The 22,749-nt window shown below is 47.9% G+C and overlaps 9 protein-coding genes across 9 annotated transcripts; 5 read left to right on the forward strand and 4 right to left on the reverse strand.

Annotated features, from left to right (window-relative positions):
* Positions 1–32: 32 nt before the first annotated feature.
* Positions 33–4,635, forward strand: LCP9604111_802 (mitochondrial 54S ribosomal protein mL43; the record flags this gene model as incomplete). Its single annotated transcript, XM_039071739.1, has 15 exons — positions 33–71; positions 129–211; positions 280–509; positions 1,462–2,417; positions 2,568–2,634; positions 2,696–2,860; positions 2,926–3,042; positions 3,100–3,120; positions 3,191–3,212; positions 3,269–3,340; positions 3,403–3,440; positions 3,651–4,054; positions 4,111–4,259; positions 4,330–4,379; positions 4,430–4,635. 15 exons carry the CDS (start codon positions 33–35, stop codon positions 4,633–4,635), a joined length of 2,619 nt encoding a protein of 872 aa, XP_038933350.1.
* A 1,411-nt stretch (positions 4,636–6,046) lies between these two features.
* Positions 6,047–7,145, forward strand: LCP9604111_803 (uncharacterized protein; the record flags this gene model as incomplete). The annotated part of the gene is made up of 3 exons (XM_039071750.1): positions 6,047–6,085; positions 6,203–6,226; positions 6,288–7,145. The coding sequence occupies 3 exons, from the start codon at positions 6,047–6,049 to the stop codon at positions 7,143–7,145; spliced, it is 921 nt and encodes a 306-aa protein (XP_038933351.1).
* A 631-nt stretch (positions 7,146–7,776) lies between these two features.
* Positions 7,777–8,842, reverse strand: LCP9604111_805 (putative RING finger domain protein; the record flags this gene model as incomplete). Its single annotated transcript, XM_039071762.1, has 3 exons — positions 7,777–7,923; positions 7,982–8,713; positions 8,798–8,842. 3 exons carry the CDS (start codon positions 8,840–8,842, stop codon positions 7,777–7,779), a joined length of 924 nt encoding a protein of 307 aa, XP_038933353.1.
* Positions 8,843–9,331: 489 nt separating this feature from the next.
* LCP9604111_806 (WD repeat PRP19 family protein) lies at positions 9,332–11,001 on the reverse strand (the record flags this gene model as incomplete). Its single annotated transcript, XM_039071773.1, has 5 exons — positions 9,332–9,798; positions 9,859–10,322; positions 10,382–10,817; positions 10,871–10,915; positions 10,989–11,001. 5 exons carry the CDS (start codon positions 10,999–11,001, stop codon positions 9,332–9,334), a joined length of 1,425 nt encoding a protein of 474 aa, XP_038933354.1.
* A 448-nt stretch (positions 11,002–11,449) lies between these two features.
* On the forward strand, positions 11,450–11,978 carry LCP9604111_807 (DUF4604 domain-containing protein; the record flags this gene model as incomplete). Its single annotated transcript, XM_039071784.1, has 2 exons — positions 11,450–11,477; positions 11,533–11,978. 2 exons carry the CDS (start codon positions 11,450–11,452, stop codon positions 11,976–11,978), a joined length of 474 nt encoding a protein of 157 aa, XP_038933355.1.
* Positions 11,979–12,348: 370 nt separating this feature from the next.
* On the forward strand, positions 12,349–15,939 carry LCP9604111_808 (GTPase RIA1; the record flags this gene model as incomplete). Its single annotated transcript, XM_039071795.1, has 6 exons — positions 12,349–12,411; positions 12,470–12,490; positions 12,565–13,505; positions 13,566–15,086; positions 15,147–15,460; positions 15,560–15,939. The coding sequence occupies 6 exons, from the start codon at positions 12,349–12,351 to the stop codon at positions 15,937–15,939; spliced, it is 3,240 nt and encodes a 1,079-aa protein (XP_038933356.1).
* An 883-nt stretch (positions 15,940–16,822) lies between these two features.
* Positions 16,823–17,566, reverse strand: LCP9604111_809 (exosome non-catalytic core subunit CSL4; the record flags this gene model as incomplete). Its single annotated transcript, XM_039071806.1, has 1 exon — positions 16,823–17,566. One exon carries the CDS (start codon positions 17,564–17,566, stop codon positions 16,823–16,825), a length of 744 nt encoding a protein of 247 aa, XP_038933357.1.
* Positions 17,567–18,222: 656 nt separating this feature from the next.
* On the reverse strand, positions 18,223–21,016 carry vp16 (tethering complex subunit VPS16; the record flags this gene model as incomplete). Its single annotated transcript, XM_039071817.1, has 7 exons — positions 18,223–18,471; positions 18,522–19,792; positions 19,843–19,937; positions 19,988–20,481; positions 20,539–20,667; positions 20,720–20,826; positions 20,875–21,016. The coding sequence occupies 7 exons, from the start codon at positions 21,014–21,016 to the stop codon at positions 18,223–18,225; spliced, it is 2,487 nt and encodes an 828-aa protein (XP_038933358.1).
* A 214-nt stretch (positions 21,017–21,230) lies between these two features.
* LCP9604111_811 (uncharacterized protein) lies at positions 21,231–22,675 on the forward strand (the record flags this gene model as incomplete). The annotated part of the gene is made up of 7 exons (XM_039071828.1): positions 21,231–21,383; positions 21,432–21,575; positions 21,637–21,780; positions 21,833–21,955; positions 22,017–22,172; positions 22,239–22,393; positions 22,459–22,675. 7 exons carry the CDS (start codon positions 21,231–21,233, stop codon positions 22,673–22,675), a joined length of 1,092 nt encoding a protein of 363 aa, XP_038933359.1.
* Positions 22,676–22,749: the final 74 nt, after the last annotated feature.

Genomic DNA, 22,749 nt, shown 5'->3' on the forward strand with positions numbered 1-22,749 from the left:
AACTCCGGCTATAACTATTGACGACTGGAAAGATGCCGTTGCGCGGAATTAGAACATCTACGGCGGCCAGGGTATGTGAAGTCCGAATGTTTGATATTCAATTGACGAACTGACCCAAATCTGCTTAGAACGGCGCCGGTGCCTTCATCCTACAATGCAAACGCCTTGACTTCCATTACTGCAACTGGGCGGGCAGCTCAAAGGGCATGGTGTAGGTGTATCCTAAATGGTGAAACTGAAACTTTCCAGAAACATCCGTACTAACATTGAACATCGCAGTACTTTCTTAGAGAAACACCTCCCCGCTTTCGCCCGCGAGAACCCTCAGATTGAAATCCGTGTCTCTCCCCGACCCCAGAAGCACCCCCTGATTAAGGGCCTTTATATCAATGGCCGTGAGAAGCCCGTGTGTGTACGGAACTTGGAACCTCACGAAATCCTGAAGAAGGCAATTCTCCTCAAAGAAGCTAGTGGAGAGAAGTTGAAGCGGGTCAAGAAGCCAGTCACAAGTTTGAATGAGAGTGTGCGTGGTATCTGGTCACCATACCACGGTGATCTTCGGGGAGTCTAGACGGTTGTATTTTATTATTTACGGTTCATGTTCTCTCTGCGGTGGTGACTATCAGGTATCCCCACTGCAACCTACTGTACTATTGACCTGGGTTGTGTTTATTTCTTCGTTCTTGTCTATTTGCTCCCTGGAAGCCAATGGTGTTTTGAAACCCATATTTTATGCATACAAAACTTGAGCCTATATCAATTCTCTTCCATGATTTCTCTATACCGGAGGTCACCGAAAGTTTGGCTTAACTCCGGACTCCGGGATACTTCTTTCATCCAAATCCGATGGTCACATATCTTATTAGCCTGATTTGGATTTGAAAGCATACATACGTGCCTAACAAGGCTGGTGTTGGCTAGCTTATTGCATGGTTCGCAATCTACTTGACCGGGGGCTCGGCTTTTGCCAGTGTTCGCCCATCCCCTAGTTTTCTACCTGCGTAATCCTCTTCCCTCACTCTCATATTTCATATTTCATCTGAGCGCCTTACTTGCGAAAAAGTGAAGATGCAGTGTGGCATTTCTGCCGACACTCACTTTGGACCCCGAGTGCTGCCATGCCGTCGCGATTTCGACTTTACGTTGCTCTTCGAGCAGGGCATTCTCGCTTTGGCTCCGCATCTTTTATTCCTCACTCTGTGCATTTTCAGTGGTATCATTTCCACAGAGAGCCCAGGAAAGTACACGTAGTGCTGCTGGCACTTGGAAAGTGGTAGGTCTCCCTTTTCCTTAGCTCCGAAATTAGGCTTGCAAGCTAATGTGATATTGAAATATCAAGCAGGTCATTTCCACTCTACTACTAGCTCCGAAACTTGTTCTCCTCGTTTGTGGTGTTTACCAAACTCTCCAAGAACAAAGCTCTCGGTTCCGTCTCAAAGAAAGGAACTAATCGAAATATAGTGAGCGTACTAGGATCATCCTATATCGCCCCTCAAATGCGCCAAAAGCAAAAGGCTTGGGTACATGCTGTTCAGGAGAGAGTCAATTTTACTTCGATAATGCTGAAAGAGCTGCGCCAGATCAAAATGTTCGGTATTGAATCAGACGTGGCATTCAAGACAAACGGTCTTCGTGAGTTGGAACTCCATCAATCAAAGCCCTACCGATCAATGATTGTCGGTGTCAATGTTTTGAGTGCGTTGTCGACTGCCATCGCCCCTGCCCTAACAATAGCCATGTACGCCACTACACAGCTGAACCTCAGGCTAGAGACACCCAGTACTGATGTTGCCTTCACAAATCTGTCCTTAATTTCTCTTTTGACAAACCCGGTAGTACTACTATCTGTCTCCTTGACTAGATTCACATCCGCTATTGGCTGTTTTGATCGGATTCAAGAATTTTTTTGCAAGAAAAACCGAGTACATGGGCTCTCATCTGTCGATGAATACTTGCTGCCTGAGAACGTGTTAGGGATGGAACCCGAATCAGTGCCGACTCAGTCACAACCTCTTGTCTGCATGACTGATTGCTGCTTTAGCCTGGGCTTAGAGGCTCCAGCAATACTCCATGGACTAACTTTGAAGATCCAAAATGGTTTTTTTTTGGCTGTGACTGCCCCCCTTGGCTCTGGCAAGTCATCTTTACTCAAAGATATGCTGGGTGAAATGCATTCTACGGAAGGAATATTGACTGTTCGTTCGGTCAAACAGGCGTATTGCCAGCAAGCTCCATGGATATTCAATGGCACACTAAGAACTAACACTATCGGAGAATCACCACTCGACGAAACGTGGTTCAAAGAGGTGGTATATGTCTGCAACCTGGATTTTGAAACCACAACTCTTTCTCTTGGACTTGACACACTGACTGGGAGCTCGGGAGCTGAACTTAGTGGAGGGCAGAAGCAACGAGTGGTAAGTATATCGGTAATCTCATTCCATCTTAGGTACTAATTTGCGTGAGTTCAGGCTTTGGCTAGAGCAATTTATGCAAGATCATCTTTGCTGATTTTAGACGACATATTTGGCGCCTTGGACACAGTGACATCAAGGCTAATTTTCCAGCGACTCCTCGATCGTGCTGGCTTGGTCAGGAGGCTGGGTATCGCAACCATTCTTGTGACAACAGCTGGTTAGTCTAACTTGAACCCTTCAAATGCTTACGGCGCTGACCATTGCCTTTATTTCACTAGTGGAACACCTCAAAGAAGCCGATAATTTGATTGTTCTTTCAAAGGACGGTCGCATGGAATGTCAAGGACTTTTCGAAGAACTGGCGAAGAAGAATCAGTACATACAGAGTCTTTTGTGTTCCCCAAGTCCGGAAGACAGTGAAGTCGAAGAAGAGAGCAAGGACAGTAACTCCCAGGTGGGGGAAATACGAGAAGAGAAGAAAGAAACCAGACAAACAACTCAAACAAAGACCGTTTCCAAAATCTCCAGGGTGATGGGGACACCTCACTCTACACGTTTGGTTGGTGGGCATGTGGGCTAACGCTGGCATTCACAATTCTATACGTGTTTTGTATTGCATTTCCGCGTGAGTATACCCATCACTGGATATATTCAGAGACATTGTTCCTAAATCATATCGCAGAGGTCATGCTTAGCTGGTGGTGTGACTCAGCTCCTCCAAAAAAATTATATTTATCTTGGTTCCTACGTCGGCATTTCTTCCATCGCCATAGTTGCGATGGGGGTTTTTATCGGGTATGTTCTCAGCACTGCGACGCTATATATGTATGGAGACATCTCATATATCTTAGGTTCTTTTTTGTCTGGACTGTTCCCAGATCGGCTGTTAAGCTGCATGAGGTCTTCTTGGGTACAATAATGAGGTCAGGAATGGGGACAGACTCCTTTTATATTAGACTGAATATGTTGCTGACGAGCTTTTCAGATCGCCTTGGCCGAGCCTGGCTCGCATATATACAGGAAGTTTGATAAATAGATAAGCCATATAATTGAGACTCAACGTTGTGATTTCATCGAAATTAACCTGAAAAATTCTAAACATCTCCAGATTTAGCCAAGACATGTCTCTTCTCGACATGCAGCTTCCTGTTGCTTTTGGCATAACTCCCCAGAGAGCGAATCTTCGTTCCCCAGCATTCACAAATTGTTAAATACTGACTTTCTATCGAGTAGGCTTTTTGACCTGTATTGCACAAGGGGACTTGATCGCTACTGGATCAGGCTTCATGTCTGTCATAATACCCTTCTGCATCGTTGCGGTATGGATAATTCAGGCTTTCTACTTGCGTACTTCACGACAGATCAGACTTCTCGATCTAGAAGCAAAGGCTCCTCTGTATGCCCACTTCATAGAAACGACAGAGGGTCTAACTACTGTGCGTGCACTTTGTTGGCAGCGTCAATTTGCAGATCGGAACACCGAGCTCCTCGATACGTCCCAGAAACCATTTTACACCATGTATTCCATTCAGCAGTGGTTGCAGGTTGTTTTGGATCTACTTGTTGCGGGCCTTGCCACCGTTCTTGTTTCCCTAGCTGTTTTTGTGACAAAGCAAAGTAGCTCTGGGGCCGTCGTTGTGAACTTATTTCATTCAACTCAACTTTGACATTGTTGATTACTAATTGGACACAGCTTGAGACTTCTCTAGGCGCAATTGCAAGGGTCAAGCAATTTGTGACTGACCCACAGCTACAACCTATTGCCAGAAGAGAGATGGCTTATCTCAAGCGCTGGCCTTCGGAAGGTCGAATGGAATTTCGAAGGGTTTCTGCTTCATATGGGTAAGTGTCTCTTTCAGCATCACTCTGTTACGCAAATAGAAATGAACCAAAGGACTAAGATTGCTATTAGGGGGCATGATTCCGTTCCAGCTGTGCGGGATATCTCATTTACACTGGAAGGTAAGGATGGATAAGCTTTATGAATGAGGCATAAGTGATAAGTTGAATAGTGGGAAGAGTTCTTTACTTGCTTGCATTTTCTCTCTCGCGACGATCACGTCCGGCGAAATCTACATTGACGGCATTGACATCTCAACCGTTCCCAAGGAAAAGCTTCATTCTGCATTGGTCCCAATATCCCAAAATCCCAAAATCCCCTGATTCTTCCCGGTTCTGTTCGCCAAAATATTTCCTTGGGAATATCATCAACGATTGATGACTCGGAGATGATTTCTGTCCTGGAGGGAGTCTAAATTTGGAATCAGATTCGTGACAATGGTGGCCTGAGTGCGAGCATTGATTCAACTCATCTGTCAAATGGACAAAAACAGATCTTCTGCATTGCCCGTGCTATTTTATCACCTGGTAGAATTATCATCATGAATGAGCCTACGGGCGGGCTTGATGAGCACACCGAGAGATTAGCCACAGAGCTTCTTCGTGAACGGCTGATAGGACGCACTATCATTTCAATTGCTCATCAAATCAATACTGTGATGGACTCGGACTTGGTGATGGTAATAGATCAAGGTACAGTATCTGAAATGGGAGAACCGCAAGAACTTTTGAGTAGGAAAGGCATGTTTTGGCAGTTGTTCCGGGGCATAAAAGGTGTCTAAATTGAAGTCAGCCAGCGAGAATCCGTTCAAATAGTCTTCTAAGAACCACAAGGAGCTCCACCGCAGGTTCCACAACGGGCCGTCCCGCACAATTATGTCCACACCGAATCAAGAACCGTTGGATATTTTTCGGGCTCACTAGACAGATTTCTCTAATCCACATTGACCCAAATCAATCGCATCATACTATACTTGTGATTTAGGTTGATTGGTTTTGATAGCAGCTACAGGATTGGTAGGAATGTGTCTCTGCCATGTGGCCCTAGCATCATATATATCTTAGCAAATCTTCAATGCCACCGTCTTAGTCTGAGTTAAACGTGGCATAAGAAATCTGTATAAGCATTCTTTTGTAGGAAGCTCTTTATTAGGCTTCAATCATGCACAGGGGCTGTCTCACCTAGTACGGCAATGAGTTAGCGGCATTAACGGTCACTTGCATTACCCACTACTTCACCTATAGTCACAGTAAAAACAAAAGAAAAGTAACCATGCAAGCTCGCTATTACCCGTAGAGCTGACACTATTGAGTCTAGGCGCTAGGTTAAACTCTTGGGCGAATCGGCTAGGGATACTTGCACAATGTAATAAAATATACGAAGAGGGACGGAGAGTACCTGCACGTGCTAAATAGAGGAGATTAGTTGACCATTCCCTCCCTTTTCTTTCTTTACTTTTTGGCTATCGTGTTCAAGTCGTGCCTAGCAGTTCTAAATAAAACATTAAATCAAATCTCAATATTGTTTGCACTCTTATCTCTCTCTCTCTTGTGGAAGTCCACAAGTCAGAGTCTATGAATATCCTTGCCACCCCACGACAGGATGAACAGAAAAGGGAGATACTCTGGTCGGATTGGTGGAAACTGAGGGGGCGGGATTTCGCCCGAGTCAACACCCTTGACATATTCAACCCCTGAATTATTTGTCCCGCACATCAGTTGTTCTCACTTTTACTACTCCGTATGTTGTACCTATCTTGATCTGAGAGCTCGCCGAAGCCTATTCCACCATGTCTCATATCATAAACTCCTTCCAGCAACTAGAAAAGGTTCGTACCTTCTTTTGATTCCCTGCATGGGTTTATGTCGTTATATGGTGGCTGTGAAATTTAAGAAGGTACCTTAAAAAGGATAGGTTGAGTTGACCCCGCTGATTTTGGTCACAGTTGGGTGAAGGCACCTATGCAACGGTTGGTATCCCCGAGAAGAGTTTCAGTCTTTCTGCAAGAATACCATTCATGATAAGACTAGGTCTACAAAGGTCGGAACAACCAGACCAATGAGCTGGTGGCCCTGAAAGAGATTCATCTCGATGCCGATGAAGGGACGCCGTCGACTGCGATCCGTGAGATCTCCCTGATGAAGGAGCTTCACCATGAGAATATCCTGGCCCTGTATGACGTGGTTCATACTGGCGAAAATCTCGTGATAGTGTCGGAATACATGGACAAGGACCTGAAGCGCTTTATGGACGACCGCGGTGGCGCTCTTGATCTCCCCACCCTCAAGTTCTTCGCATACCAAATGCTGCGAGGCATAGCCTACTGTCACGAGAATAGCATCTTGCACCGGGATCTTAAGCCTCAAAATCTGCTTATTAGCCGGGATGGAGATCTGAAGTTGGCAGATTTTGGTCTCGCCCGTGCCTTTAATATCCCCATCAACACTTTCTCAAATGAGGTGGTCACCCTCTGGTACAGACCTCCGGATGTGCTCTTGGGAAGCCGCTCTTACGACACCAGCCTCGATCTTTGGTCAGCGGGTTGCATCATCGCCGAGATGTATACCGGTCGGCCGTTGTTTTCGGGAAACGCGAACAATGATCAGCTGCTCAAAATCTTTCAAGTGATGGGCACCCCGTCTGAACGCACTTGGCCGGGTATCAGCCAGTTGCCAGAATTCAAGCCCAATTTTCCTATCTACCTGAGTCAAGACCTGCGACTCCTGATCCCCAGGATGGATCCTCTCGGGGCTGATCTGCTCGAGCGCATGCTGCAATTGCAACCTGAGCTACGGATCAGCGCCGCTGATGCGCTACGCCATTCATGGTTTGACAATCTTGTTTCTGAGACAGGGCTATCAACACGCAACGTTCCTATGATTGTTTAGATTTCCAATGCTGCTAGGTACAGGAGAACATGGTGAACCCATAATAAAGAGTGAGGGCATTACGACGTCAGGACCATCATCAAGGACAGGGGGAAACCAGGCTTGCCCTGAGTGTATCTACAATTGAACACTCGAGACATGAAACGCAATCTTCATACAACTGAAGGCTGATATTGATACTTCTCATCCAATATCTTCCCAAAGAATTGTACACTCTTGCCAGCCAACATAATATACTTCATATATCTAGTTCCTAGATCATAATGTCGAGGGCCACGGTGCCTGGCTGATATTCTGAAGGTATTAATTAGTCTCACGGTCGATCTTGGATACTTAGCAAGAGTAATCATGTTTACCAGGCAGCCTGAGAACTAGAATACATTGCAATCTACCATGAGTTTCAGTACAACATCCATTGGACAATATTTATAATATTCTGCATATGATAGGCTACGAAACCACCGGGGTCATAACGCCATCATAAGTCATTGAATCGTAATTTGGATATAAATCATTATTTAAAAACGCCTGCCAGTTCAAATGCATCTTGGGTATCGACGGAATGAGGAAAGGAGATGGCCATAACAACAGAATGCAAATGAATGCCCGCAAAATCAATGCCCAGGGTAAATCACAGATAAAGGTGGTACATAGCCGTCGGGCTACTTACAGGTTTATTACAACCTGCAACTTGGCACCTTGAGAACGGCTTTGTCTTTGAAGCTGCCTTTTTAGACTTTGAGATGGACCGATTCCCAGCGCATTCGCCACAATATACCTGACAAAATTGTTAGTCTTTGTCACGGACTCATCAGCTCAAAATGGACAATACTCACATGGCCACATGGTTTTGCAATATGAATCTGTTGTTTTAGCCCCTCTCCGGTTCCCAACTCGTCCTGGCAGTTCGGACAGATAGGCACGTCATCTTCTGCCAAAAGGCGAGTGAATCCTTCGGGTGCTGGACTTAGTCCTTTATATGATGATCGAGGCTGGGGCGCCGGCTGAATAGGCGGATAAAGAACCGCAGAGTGAAGCAACCCCAAGTCACTCATGCCATTGGCACGATAGCCGGACCATGTCCCATCGGATCTTCTCGGCCGGCGTGTATGAGGAGGGAAGTGCATTGGTATTGGAATGCCATTGGTGTCGAAGTACCTGGGTTCTATTGGTCTCGGCCTGAGGGTAGAAGACCCAACAAACTGAACATCTCCACTGCCCGGCGAGACCTCCGCTTCCAGATCGATTACAGCAGGACGATCAGCCATGGTGGACGTGTGGTTCATCAAATCTCCCGGAAATCGTAATGGACGGGGGGATGTGAAGGGACCGAATATTGATGTCACATTCCGATGGGGAGGAGAGTCTGGGTCGTTTGTCAAGTCGATCACGGCATTATCTCCAGGTGAAAGCATCACCGGCCGTCGGTAGTCGAATCCATCTCTATCTCTTCTGGGTGGCAACCGGGAATCAGATCGAGCGTGGTCGGAGCGACGTGGGTGAAAGTGCTGTTCCCAAGCGGCATCACCGCTTCCATCATCTTCTGTGGCCATCTCACGATGTCTTCGCTGAGAGAGAAAGAAATCTTGTTAGCTAGGTTCTTAATGATCTGATCGGGTGCCCCGCCCGTTTCACGACGGATGAAGGCTTACCTTGGTTCTGGCGCCCATAAACTGGACGCCAGAGTTTTCACTCATTTCAGGGCCTATTCCTGAAGTCAAGGAATGGTATTTTGCAGAGAAAGGAGAAATTGAAAGCCACCAGGGAGGTGAGAGAGCAAGATTGGAATCCATCTTTGTGTCTAGGCCGAGTCGCAAGGCGGTGAACTTGTGCCAATGTTATAAGGCGGTGTCTTGATTAGTGAGCTTTGAGGTTGAGGGCCGGGAACGCATTCCAGAATTGACAAGACGAACTGGCTCTAGCAACAGATATTTAACTCATTTCTGTAGGGCTTTGTTGCTGTCTACTATTAGTATTCCACACCAAGTTTCATATAAAGATTGGACCAAATGAAAGGTATGAATTCACGATGAAATCTTTCATTCATCTCTAAATTTACCTGTGAACCTTGGAATATCATCTGTGAATACCATCTGTGAATATCATCGCACCAAGAGCTTTCAAATCAAACACCATGGAAAATTCAGAAGGTCGCATGCTCTAATATTACAGTATTTTCCTGGTGATCATGACTGTGCCTCTAGCACTGTGATCACACCCGCCTCATTCAACGTCACAATACTCTGAGCAGCTGATCCCCAAGCAACCGAGGTAGCAGGGACCGCACTCCGCAGAGGCTCTGACCACCCCTTGGAGGCCTTTGAGTATTGCTGGACAGTTACTCCGCTGGGCCCACCAGTCAAGAGGAATTGGCCAGTATAATCCCAGAAGATTGAGTCTATCTGGCTTCCTGTGTCCAGTACCTTGGTCTCCTTGGAGCTGCGGAGATCCCAGATTGATACAGTGGTGGACTGCGCGGCTACCGCAGCCAGGTAAGTACCGTTCTCAGAGAAGAACAGACATTTCACTGGGCCCGACATCGTATAGTCCGCAGCAGCGGCGCCGGTCTTGACATCGAAGATCTTGACTTTTCCGTCTGCGCCACCGGCCGCGATCAAGTGACCATCTGGGTGGAAGTTGACAGACAGTAGAGCTGAACAAAAGTGATTAGCATCGCGCTTGGATATATGAGTTCCATAGGTTGACTTCTTACCTGCATCGCAGAAAATTTGGGAGACCACGGTGTTGGTGGCGAGATCATAAAGCACATAACTCTTATCGACACCAACAGAAGCAGCAATATCACCAGTAGCGTGGACTGTGACAGCCGTCACCTCACCAGAGTGGGAGGCGAAGCTTGCAACTTCAGCGCCATTCTCAAAGACCTTGACGGAGCCCGTAGAGGAGGCAACGACGGCCTTGTTTCCTGCCCATGTCGCATCGGTGACTGGGCCATCTGTCTTGAGGGTCTGTACGACACTCTTCTGGGAGAGCGAGTAGACACCAGCCACGCCGTCAACACCACCAACAAGAGCCAGGTCACCAGTCGGGTTGATAGATAACGCGCGGCCACCGGGGTAGAGAGGTTCCGAGACCTGAGATGGCTTAAATGTGGAAATAGCCTCACTTGAGGCCCAGCCCTCGGGGACTGCGCGCTTACGTCGGGTCTTTGATAGTCTGTCCAATAATTAGTCGTCTATCCAGAAATGCGATGGAGAAGCACCGAATTCACGTACGCTGCCTGTGTGTTCTCAATTCGCTCCAACACTGCTTGGGGCAGGCCCGTGGAGTCCACTTGCATAGCCTCTCCTCCGGCGCGAGTGGTACCAACAGAAACGTTCGAAAGTGCCTCGCGGGCCTCGTCCCTCTCCTGCGTCAGGCGCGCAATCACCCGCACCGCGGCATCATGCTGATAGAGTGCCGAACTTAGCTCGCGCCTTGTCTGTGCCAAATTCTGCTGCAAAGTGAAGGTCTCCAGGGCCAAGGCATCCCACTCTTCTTGAAAAACGCTGAGCAGAGACGGGATGGATGTAAGAGTAGGGGGTCGAGGTCGGACAACGCGTTGCGACTTGAGATCGATCAAATCGTCGGTGGTAAGCTCCTCGCCGTTCACGGGATCTTTGCCATGCTCGGCAATGTATGCTTCAATAAGGCGCTTTTCAAATACGCTGCCTATTTAATTATGAGATTGATGTCGTGCGCGCAAGGTGATTTCGAAGACTTACCGCTCTTGGTAGAGACGACGGGCACTTGAGGTGCTTCTCCGGAGACTGTGAGAAAGGTTTAGTGAGGAACTCGCTTGAAAGAAGAGCACAAAATTGCGATTCATAGTAGGCTACTCACTAGCACAAAGCATAGTTAATTGGTATTGGTTGATGAGGGTTGATGGACAGGACTTGACGCGAAACGGCTCCTTGGACTTTTCGATGTGTCCTATTATGGTTTAGCGTCTTGAGCTGAGGGCGGTGTAGTAGGGCGGAATATTGCGACCAGCAGTGACGTAAGTCCGGCGAATTTTGACCGGCAGAAAAGTACAGTCCTTCCCGTGATAGGTACGGCGTAGAGGGGCCAGAGAAATAGGCGGTGAGGCTTAGGAATGTATGGTCGCGGTAGCCCGCCGTAGACCAGCAGCTATCGACTTTCACAATTCTCCAATTCTCGCTTTTGCATATAGAGATAACTTATCTTTCTATTTCGATTGAACAAAATGGATTTCCCTCGATGATCTACAGAATAGGCAAAGGGCACGAGTACAAAGCTTCACTTGAAAGCTAGCAAGCGAATACAGCGAGCGCATTCCCATCATGCCTAAGAACCCAAAGTTTGAATATGGTATGTCGCTTTGCACCTCTCTAACATACCTATTTGATTCTAACCTGTTATGCAGATGCAAAGCAGCCTGCATTTCTGCAGAAGCTCCGGGGCCAGTATGGAGACGGCACTGGTCGCTTGGAGCGGCCAGCCTTACGACCGACCAGACTCAAGGTCAATAATGACGACGACGATGACGAGCCTACCTACCTCGACGAAGAAAGTAACGAAGTGATTTCCAAGGAGGAATACAAGGCATTGGTTGGTGAAAGTGGTCCGAAAGGAGAGGACGAGGCCGGCGAATCAGCGAAGGACAAATCCACTGGCGATCAAGACAAATCCCAAACAGAAGTTTCTACCAACAAACAGAACAATCTCACTGAGGTTGGAGGTCAGAGGAAACGGAAAAAGGCCAAAGTGGTGGGTGAGGACAATGCCGAGGCCGAAGAAGTCCTTCCCAAGGCAACTTCGAAGAAATCCAAGAAACCCAAGAAGATCAAGCTCTCGTTCGACGAGGAATGAGAGTCCAGCAAGGCTGAGAACTAGAGTATTCCTTTGCGCCACGTCGTGGGTGGTTGACTCAGTGTAAAGCATCGAGGACTCATAATGAGTCAATAGAACGGATTACACAACGGGGATTGTATACCGTCATAGGATTAGAGACTGTCAAAGTCAAAGTCATATAGAAGAATACATACTAATGCCAGTATTCAGTCTATAAGATAAAAATCCATCCAGTTCAAAATAATAATTCAAGTGCTATAAAAGGTCTGGGCCAAGGGCGCATCTTTATCCGCAACTTTTTTTGCAACTTTTTTTTCTCTCTCACGGGATCCAGTCGCCTTCCATTCTTTTTACAAACAACCTGCTCTTGGTCTCAGTATCAGTCAAGATGCCTGTTGTAAATGTCGACCAGCTGGTCCGCCTACAGCGGAAGCCCGAGGACATAAGAAATGTGCGTGTGCCCCTCCATCCCACTCATATCAGGGCTTTATACTAATCTCAGCCACCAGATCTGCATTTTGGCCCACGTTGTAAGTCAAAGAAATTTACACTTTCGTTCCAAATGAGCCTAAAATGCTCATCGCGCTTTCTTTTGCATTTTTAGGATCATGGCAAGACATCTTTGACGGATAGTCTTATTGCCACAAATGGCATCATTTCACCCAAGCTGGCCGGTAAAATCCGCTACCTAGACTCTCGCCCAGATGAGCAGCTTCGAGGTATTACAATGGAGTCATCAGCTATCTCACTGTTCTTCTCGATGCTCCGCCGTCCAAGCCCGGACGCAGAGCCAGTGACCAAAGAGTATCTGATCAATCTGATCGATTCACCTGGTCATATCGATTTCAGCAGCGAGGTCTCCACCGCATCTCGTCTTTGTGACGGTGCAGTTGTGCTCGTTGACGCAGTTGAAGGTGTTTGCAGTCAAACCGTGACAGTTTTGCGACAGACCTGGGTTGAGCAGTTAAAACCGATCTTAGTCATTAACAAGATGGACCGCTTGGTAACAGAGCTGAAGATGAGCCCGGCCGAGGCTTTCTCGCATCTTAGTCGACTGTTGGAACAGGTTAATGCTGTCATCGGTAGTTTCTACCAGGGCGAGCGCATGGAAGAAGATCTGCAGTGGCGTGAGCGTATGGAAGATCGTGTCAATGCTGCAGCGGCTCGGGACCAAGACAACAAAAAGACATCAGCTGACGATGAGTCTGCACAAAGCATCACTGAGGGAACTGAATTTGAGGAGCGCGACGACGAGGATCTTTATTTCGCACCTGAGAAAAATAACGTCATCTTCTGCAGTGCCGTTGATGGCTGGGCTTTCACAATCCGGCAATTCGCCGCCATTTACGAGAAGAAACTCGGAATCAAACGAACAGTTCTGGAGAAAGTCCTTTGGGGTGATTATTATTTAGACCCTAAAACTAAACGCGTCTTGGGTGTGAAGCATCTGAGAGGACGTGCTTTAAAGCCTATGTTCGTTCAATTGGTCTTGGATAGCATTTGGGCCGCTTATCAAGCCACCACAGGTGGTGACAAGGGCAAAGGGTAAGTTGAAAACGAACCCAACTATCGCGTCAACGCTGATATGATATTGACCTTTACTAGTGACCCAGTGTTGCTGGAGAAGATTACCAAATCGCTCAACATTAACATCCCGGTATATGTCTTGCGCGGACGCGACCCTAGGAACATTATGAATACACTATTCTCTCAGTGGCTGCCACTATCTACTGCCTTGCTGGTTTCCGTCATTGAATATCTCCCCAGTCCGCCCGTTGCGCAAGCTGCCCGACTACCTGAAATGATCAAAAAGTCCCCTGGCGCTGCTTTCATTGCCGACGATATCAAGACCGCCATGGTGGAATTCAAGACAGGACCTGAACAGCCCGTCGTGGCATACGTCAGCAAGATGGTTGCCATCCCGGAGAGCGAGCTTCTGTCTAATAGAAAGCGTAGCGAAGGCGCCATGACTGCAGACGAAGCTCGGCAAATTGCGCGTCGCAAGCGGGAGGAGATTGCAAAGATGCAGGCGGAAGCCCGCAGTAATGGAGAAGCAGATGACTTTGATCGTATGACATCGATTTTTGAAACCACCTCATTGATCACTGAGACGACTGAGGAGCCAGAAGAGCCAGTGGATAAGGAGGACCCTGATCATCTTATTGGTTTCGCCCGACTTTTCTCCGGAACGCTTTCGGTTGGAGATGAGATCTATGTCCTCCCGCCCAAGTTCTCTCCAGCCAATCCGCACGCCAGCCCGGAGCCAAAGAAAGTCATAGTCACAGACCTGTACCTGATGATGGGCAGAGCCCTCGAGCCCCTCAAATCCGTACCAGCCGGTGTGGTATTCGGAATTGGAGGTCTTGCAGGCCATGTGTTGAAGACAGGCACCCTCTGCAGCCGACTTGATGGAGGTATCAACTTGGCCGGTGTTTCGCTGAGCATGCCGCCCATTGTCCGAGTCGCGCTAGAACCGGTCAACCCAGCAGATCTAAGCAAACTAGTCACCGGCTTGCGCTTGCTTGAACAGAGTGATCCATGTGCGCAGTACGAAGTGCTGCCGAGTGGTGAACACGTTATCCTCACAGCAGGTGAACTGCACTTGGAGCGTTGTGTGACGGATCTGCGCGAGCGTTTCGCCCGTTGCGAGATCCAGACTGGTGAGGCCATCGTCCCCTACCGTGAAACTATTGTTCACGGCCCCGAGATGGCTGCACCCAAGAACCCCGACCTAGGACGTGGAGCCGTTGTGACGGTCTCTGCTTCGAAGCAAATGACCCTTCGTCTGCGCGTGGTTCCGATGCCAGATGCTGTCACGGAATTCCTGACTAAACAGGTCGGAACTATCAAGCAACTCCAATTGGAGAAGCGCTCAGAAGCTGAAGGCAAGATAGAGACCGAGAACGCAGCCGAAGCTGCCGTTGACGGTACTGGCGAGGCGCCTGAAGGCAACATTCTCTCCAAGCAGGAGTTCCGCGAAGGTCTAGAGAAGTTGTTCAACGACGAGGTCAAGGAAGACAAGGAGCTATGGAAGAACGTCGTCGACCGAATTACCGCTTTCGGGCCCCGCAGAGTCGGGCCCAACATTCTAGTTGATGCAACTGCAGTCAACACATGCGAAAAATTGTGAGTATAGGTTAAAAGAAACACTATATCTATCATTTAGATCTAACATCTCCTTCCTAGCTTGGTCGATGACACCAAGCAACAGATCGACGGTGATAACCACCAGGCACTGGTCGTGCGCGATTTCAACGACAAGATCGCGTATGCCTTCCAGCTCGCAACAGGCCAAGGTCCCTTGTGCCAGGAGCCTATGCAAGGCGTGGCCGTGTTCTTGGAAGACTTATCTGTGCAGTCTAGCGCAGGTGACGAGCTTGACATGGGCCGGTTGACAGGCGAGTCAATCAGACTGGTACGTGAAGGTATCTCGGCCGGTTTCCTGGACTGGAGTCCTCGTATCATGCTCGCAATGTACAGTTGCGAGATCCAAGCGACCAGTGAGTATTTCATTCTTCCCTTCTGTTCATGCCTTCACACCACACGCGCCACACGCGAAAAGCAAACCCACAGCTAACACATCATCTTCACCCTTAAAGCCGAAGTCCTAGGCCGCGTCTACGCCGTAATCACGCGCCGCCGAGGCCGCATTCTCTCCGAAATAATGAAAGAAGGCACGCCATTCTTCACGATCCTGGCGCTTCTACCCGTAGCCGAGTCGTTCGGGTTCGCCGAGGAGATCCGAAAGAGGACGTCCGGTGCTGCGCAACCGCAACTGATCTTCGCAGGCTTCGAGGCTCTCGACGAGGATCCTTTCTGGGTTCCTGCTACAGAGGAAGAACTTGAAGATCTGGGTGAGCTTGCGGATAAACAGAACGTTGCTAAGCGGTATATGGATGCTGTGCGCAATCGCAAGGGTTTGGTTGTTCAGGGACGCAAGTTGATTGATGCAGAGAAGCAGAAGACTCTGAAGAAATAAGGCCGGGGTACTATTTACTCTGGTAGAGTCCAAAATGGAAGATTTATTTGCATTTCATTTGGGGCTTTTTTGTAGGATGGACATGGATGATATATGGATTGGGGATGTTACTCCGAAAACATCTGTCGAGTCGCACTGAGTAGACTTGGACACGACAGATGAAAAATTGGAGGTTCACAGAAGATGAGAGTCCTCCGCGTGTTCTTCAAAGAAAAACATCAATCTCCCTCACTTGACAAACACAGTCCGACATGGCATAGGTCTCGACCGTGTATACTAAGGAGGGTTACCCAATAGGGTCTACGAGTAGTGGCGTTGACGCCTCTCTACTTAGAAAGAAGAGGAAGGAGAAAAGCGACGACAGGATGGGAGCCTGCAGTCGAGAGTCGAAGGAAAGGAAGGGCGGAAATGACATAGATTTCTCAATCATGTCTCCGTTGGGTATCTTTATTCTGAAATCGTTATCAATGTCAATAATACACATATCTGTGAGTGCACAGTGGCGTAATTGGATCGATTCAAACGGGGAAAGGGGAGCTTTTCCCACTTCGTGAAACATGAAAGTCGTCATGATCAACCCGGGTGCTGCTGCTTGAGAGCATGGAACAAGTGTGGGGGTTTGAAAGGCATTCCTCGCAGTGAAGGTTGGGAGTGAATTTTTGCTGAAAACCATGGATCCCGGAGGTAGAAAGACAATGCTCTCAGGGGATGAGCAGATCTGCCACGGACATCTGGGTGGACGGGAGCAGATTCTGCTTGATTGTTGTAAGCTGAACCACTGTGTGGCCAGTTGACAGTAGAGGAAAGGGTCATAGCCATTGGACATTCAAAGAGAAAGCCAAAAGCCAGACAAGGAGGGGACCAAGTTCGAACAATTACATGTTCAGAACGGCCTGGCGACCTTCCTCTGCTCACTAGTTCCAGTGACAGGATCTCTCATTTCCTTCCAGCTGACAGGGAACATCATGTTGCCAGCGTCACTGCGAGCCATGACAACACCGAGATCATTGCGTGCAGTAGTGATGTAGTAAAAGCTCTGATCGCCAAGCGAGATAACGGAGCCGCGAACGATATCGCCGACACGGAACATCTCATCCATAACGACACGGTCCTTCTCAACAGCCCGTACATCCTCTTTCCGGATAAGTGCCTGGAAGCGCAGTTCGTCGGTGCTGCTGTGGTTTTCTGGGTTGGCAGCAGATGTGAGGATGGAGGCGACATTGTCATTGTCTGAGGCCGTTGGTGATTGGCCTTGAGATTGTGCTGCTGATTCGTCGAGGACGACGAGGATAGAAACTGTAGCTTGTCGCTTCTGTACACGGGTCACTCGTGCAAGAACGATGGAGTCTACCGCGGGGAGGGTGTTATAGCGAGGTTTCGACGCGATTGAGGGTACGACGACGGGACCAGCCGGGGTTGAGCCTGCTTGGTCTTTGGAATATATCACTCGTGAAACTCTGAGGGTCGGTCTTGTTTGTGACTTCGGCTGTGCAGGGTCCGCAATCACAGGACCGGCGATGGAGGCGTAGATGAAGGATTGCTGAACGTGTGTGCCGGGACCTGCAGAATATGTGGATAAAGGGCCGAGGCGTTGCCCAGGAATAGCAATAGGTGGTAGAGAAGCCATCTTGCAAAACTGGAGTTGGGCCAATTCTGAGGTAAAAAAGGTCTGGAGTTTGCAAAGGCAGCGAGTTTTCTGGAGCTTTTTTAGGAGCTATAATACGGCCCGGGTTTAGGTTATTCCGATACCAGCTTATCCGCATCGACTACGGAGCACAGCTGTACATTCAAACACTATGAACTACATTATTCAATTACAACTTGTCAATGAAATTCTGTCTGCGGGGAATTAATTACAGAGCCTATATCTAGCATGAAATGAATAAACAATGTACGCTTCGGAACAACGGCACCGGCCCAGAAATACCATGGACATATAACAACAGAAGAGATAAAAGTCCGTATCACTCCGAATGCCCACTGACGAAGACGAATAAGTGGCTTTAATATCATCCAACTAACGGTTTTTGTACGTTGTAGGGATATAGTCTGGCAGATTAGGGAGGTCTACCCATCATAGGAAGCACGTTTTTGCGCGAAACAATCCTAACCGCGAATGGGATGATATGAATTATGCCAAATACCAACTAGTCAAGCCATCTAACATAGACTAGAAGGATATCACTCGATGGGAGTGGTGAAGCACCACTCGGTGGCAGGGTCAACCAAGGAAATGTAACGAGCCAGTGTGATATATGTGATACAAGTTGAACATCTTTGGTCTCATTTCCTTTGCCTTTGCTGATTGATCATGCGCTCGATTTCGGTGGCTGCGGGGCCAGATGCTTTAGTGCGGAGGAGTTCCAGGGTGTTAAGGTCCTTAGTCTTTTGTGCTTCTTCTCCGGCCTTCACAATCATGCCGCACTTCACCCACATCTCAATTCTCTCAGCGGGGGGCAAGTGGCTGCACTTTGGCACGAATCCCGAAGCAAGTTTTGTGTTTCCAGCACCCAAAATCTCGTTATAGAAAGGCTGTCTTGTGTGAGCGTATATTCAGTAGTTAGGATTATTGACTGTCTTACCTCCCATCCGATTGGGGATTTCTTGAGTTTAGCGATTTCCTCCAGTTCGCCCCAGTCACGCTTAGCCACCAAAGCTCTCAGTCTCAACCACCAGAAAGTTTTTTCAGGCATTTTGAATTCATTTTGGATCTTGTGTGCTCTTTTACCGTAACCACCTCGGATAAGTCTGTAGACTGTCTCGTTGACACTAAGGCCAAGGAACTCGCTGTGGTCTGCCAAGTCTTTATCCAATGCGTCTTGGGCTTTCAAAAGCTGGGAGGCCTCAGAGACTAGTTTTTGGTTAAGTACCACTGTCGGTTCCTTAGAATCAGACAAGAGGCGAGATGCTAGCTGGAGTTTTTCGGTTCGTCGTGTCAGATCTGTATCTCGTAAAGCTTCTGACAATAGTACATTAGCGCCATCAATGGGTCGATCGTCTTGGTAGAACAGGTCTTTCAGTAGCTCGATGTCATCTCCTCGTGCAGCAGTTTCAACAAGTGCGGAAGCCATTGGGCGGGTGTTGATCATTCGGAAGAAGCTTGCTAAAGGAAGCTTGCTCTTCAGATGCAGAAGCACGTAGTTCACCAAGTCATCATCACCACTCTCAATTGCCTTGTCAAGAGCAAGCTCATCTTCCTCCATATTCAAAAGCAGAGGTACTTGCTTGCCGGCCCGTGGCTCATGATTGAGCAATTGGGTAGCCAGGTGAGATCGACCCTCGTCATAAGCAGCTTGAGCGATAACCTCAAACGAGATTCCTGGCTTCCCATCGAGTCTTTGGACAATAAGCTTGCATACAGCTTCGTCATCAACGGTCGACACCTTCACCTTTTGGCTTGCCCAGTGGACATAGATTTTGTCTGCGGGAATCTGTAGGTATTCCGAAATCCTTATTGCAAGCAGATATTCATGTCGGCTGATTAAGCGTTCGATGAGTCCTTCGGGTGTGAGGCGCAGGTATTGTTCGTATGATAATGGTAGCCCGATCTTATAGTCTCTTGATGCTTTGAGAACGCGTAGCTTTTCAGTCATCTCAACAAACTCATCACTGTTGTACAGCTCGAGGACGGATTTGCCAAACGAGGCAGCTTTCAGCAGGCGCTTCTGCCAGTAGGCGTCGAATTCATGGCCTGCTGCTTTAATGCAAGTGTCAACTGCTGATGGTAAACTCGACCGGATGCGCTGAATGTTCTCATCAGCCTTGGGCGATTTTTTCTCCAGTTGCTCTACAGAATCCAGTAGTACGGAAGCGGGAGAAGACGACCCAAGACGGAATATTTCTTCGGTAACAGCTGGAAATTGTCAATGACAGTCTGCCTGTCTCCTTTTGATGTCAACTTACCTGCGACCTTATGCACGAATTCGCATGTGTCATTAGTTATGAGCCGAACCCCATCAAACTCTGGTATGACATGAACGCGGCCATCGTAGTAGTATCTAAAATGATTAGAGGCGTTCGTATATATTACACAAAAGAGACCACTTACTTTGATGCGACTCCGTTGGGCCCAACAAGATGAATTTCATCTTCCCATCCAAGGATGACAGCATCCTCGCCACACCAATTCACGGTATTTGGAGGAACCCGAGATTTTGAATCGTACTCGCTGAACTTGTTCTGGAAGTCATTGCTGACTACCCATAACCTCCCTTCTGCGGTGAAAAGTGCGACAAAGCGCCCTGTGGGGGACACACTAATGTGTTTGAATGGACCATCTTGCAGAATCTTGTCTTCTGCTTCCGTTGAGTCGATTAAAAATACGGTCTTGTCGACAGCCAACAGAACCTCAACGGATCGTGAGAGTGTATGGGCTGGTGGAATTAAAGCCCATGATGATACCTCGCCTTCAGGACAAGGTGCCAAGAGTCGCGGGCGCGGCTCATCATATTTAGACACGGCAATTAGCTGGTTATTGGACAGCAATGCAACAAGGCCTGATGACCAAAACTGGCAGGCTCTCACGCCATACTCTTCGGCGCCCTATTGAATTGTTAGTTTGTGCACAGTATAGCTAGGGTAGGCAGTCCTAAGTCTAACATTTCCGAGAGAAAAGGATGTAAACTCGCCGTCCAATCCGAAGTAGCGTCGCACTGTTCCGTCCTCAGAGACGACCAGGAGCTCTTCCTTGTCAGACCAGCCTAGTCCGCGAATAGTTGCTTGTTCCCACTGACACAATTTAGTATATTCATCATACATCAATCATAAAGTGCAAACAAACGTTTATACGATTGATTTTCCGCCCAGAGCATGAATAAATATCAATGGTGGAACGGGAGCCCTGTCCATCGCGAAGTCTGAATGTCTTACTTTCGTCGCGATAGAGCGCTGATTTTCACGTTAGTCTAGATCTTCGGTTCTCTAATAGAGACTTACCAATAGCTCCTCCGTAGGGGGCGCCCACGACAATGTAGTTCTCTAACTCGATGTCGTCCTCGAAGATGGCGTCATACACGGCGATTTTGCGATAAAAGCTGTCTCCAACTTTTTCCCAGTTTGCGAGTGGATTGGGTGGCATGACTGTAGATCTGATCACAGATGAGGCAGTGAATCCTCTCTACCTGGGTTGTTGGATGTTCCAGCTGTTGATCCGGAGAATGGGTCGCGCACGCTAGGCCCGATCGGGTGGTGTTGTGGCCTTGATTATCAGGCGGAGATTCCCCACCACAGTCCTCAACTTCTCTTGATACTTGCTCCATCTTCATTGGCCAACTTGGTCCTCTTCTTAACATATGGATTATACAGATCTTGCTGATATTGCTGATATTGCTCAACAACTATCTGACCTTGAAGTGGCCCTTTTACTATGCCTTGTTGCCCGCGAACATTGCTTGATCGAGACCACCAGCCACTGTATTAATGACCTTGCCAAAGAACTCGCCTTAGTATGTCTATGCACCCGGGATATTGGGATGGTATCTGATGAAAGACAGATTGGCTCAACTACATTCAATTACTCATACTGCATCCTTGACTGTTCAACTGCAACATCTATTGACGACGTCTTTAATGACGTTCTCACCCCGGATGCACGCGCAAACTATCGCCCATCGCGTCAGTGGTTGAACACCGAATCAGTATGTTGATATTTTGAATGCTTTTTGCTATGGATATCGTTGTATAGACTAATCAAATTAGTCAAGCAAACGTTCTTCCTATAAGAGCCTTGGGGATTACAGCAAATTAACTCCATTTTCACAACTCGGCAGTAACGTTGTCAATATTGTAGTCGCCAAAAACTTCAATTTTGTCAGCGATGATATCCAAATGCACATGCTGCAGGTATCTATTCTGACTAGCAGCTCAATGGAGCCGATGCTGATATTTGCGATAGTTAATGCGATCGAAGGAGTTGGTCACCGAGAACGGGACCCTGAGTGCGCCTGAGGACTTCCTCTTCATTCCTCTTGTGGCACGAGATTTCGATCAGCTCCGGCCATCTTTGAAACTACATCTGGTAAGTATTATTTGTGCGTGTCCGCATTTTGACTGCTTTACTTTAGCTAATGCCGCAGTAGAATGACAATCTCTTCATTTCTCATTTCCACAGCCCGGATGTTGGATATACCTATCTTGAAGAGAATGACTGGCTTTCAGATGGACAAATGTCGGCTTCCTCTGTCATTCATAATTCAAAAGGCAAGCAAACGAAGAGCGCTACAGTCAGTCCGTTGGTAAGTTTGATGATTTAGAATACGAACTGAACATAGAAATCGAATACTGGGCTCATGAACTTACAGGTGGTGGGTCAACTTCGAGAAACAAGTGCGTCGGTGAGCACGAGCGCGGAAGTCGTTCGATACATCCAGGATATCGTTGTATTTCTGCGGCTCAGTCGCGCTGTTGCAGGTGGTGTGTCTGCGAATGCAAATATTCATTTTTCTCGATTTGCACAGTGAGTTCGAATGTTTCCACCACCACCTATTACATCTAGCTTATCTTACTGGTTCTCCTCTGCAGACTTCTAGCTCCTCTGCATGGTATCGATTATTTGACTCCCTCCATCGTGGCCCTAGCCGCCAGGAAAGTCTTTCGCCATCGCATTATTGTCACTCCTCCTGGCGAAGACCGCAGTCTACAGTATGGGAGTAATTTACGTGCGGTAGCTGATATTCTCGTTGATGTGACACCGGATTCGATACTAGATGGAGTTCTGGCGCTGGAGCCGCCTTTATGAGATTATAATGCACCTGCTTAGCCATTCTAGATTACTGCATTAGATACCCAATCAATATAGATTCCCAACTTGTG

The sequence above is a fragment of the Penicillium roqueforti genome, assembly GCF_015533775.1.
Source record: "Penicillium roqueforti strain LCP96 04111 chromosome Unknown scaffold_01, whole genome shotgun sequence".
Classification (NCBI taxonomy): domain Eukaryota; kingdom Fungi; phylum Ascomycota; class Eurotiomycetes; order Eurotiales; family Aspergillaceae; genus Penicillium; species Penicillium roqueforti.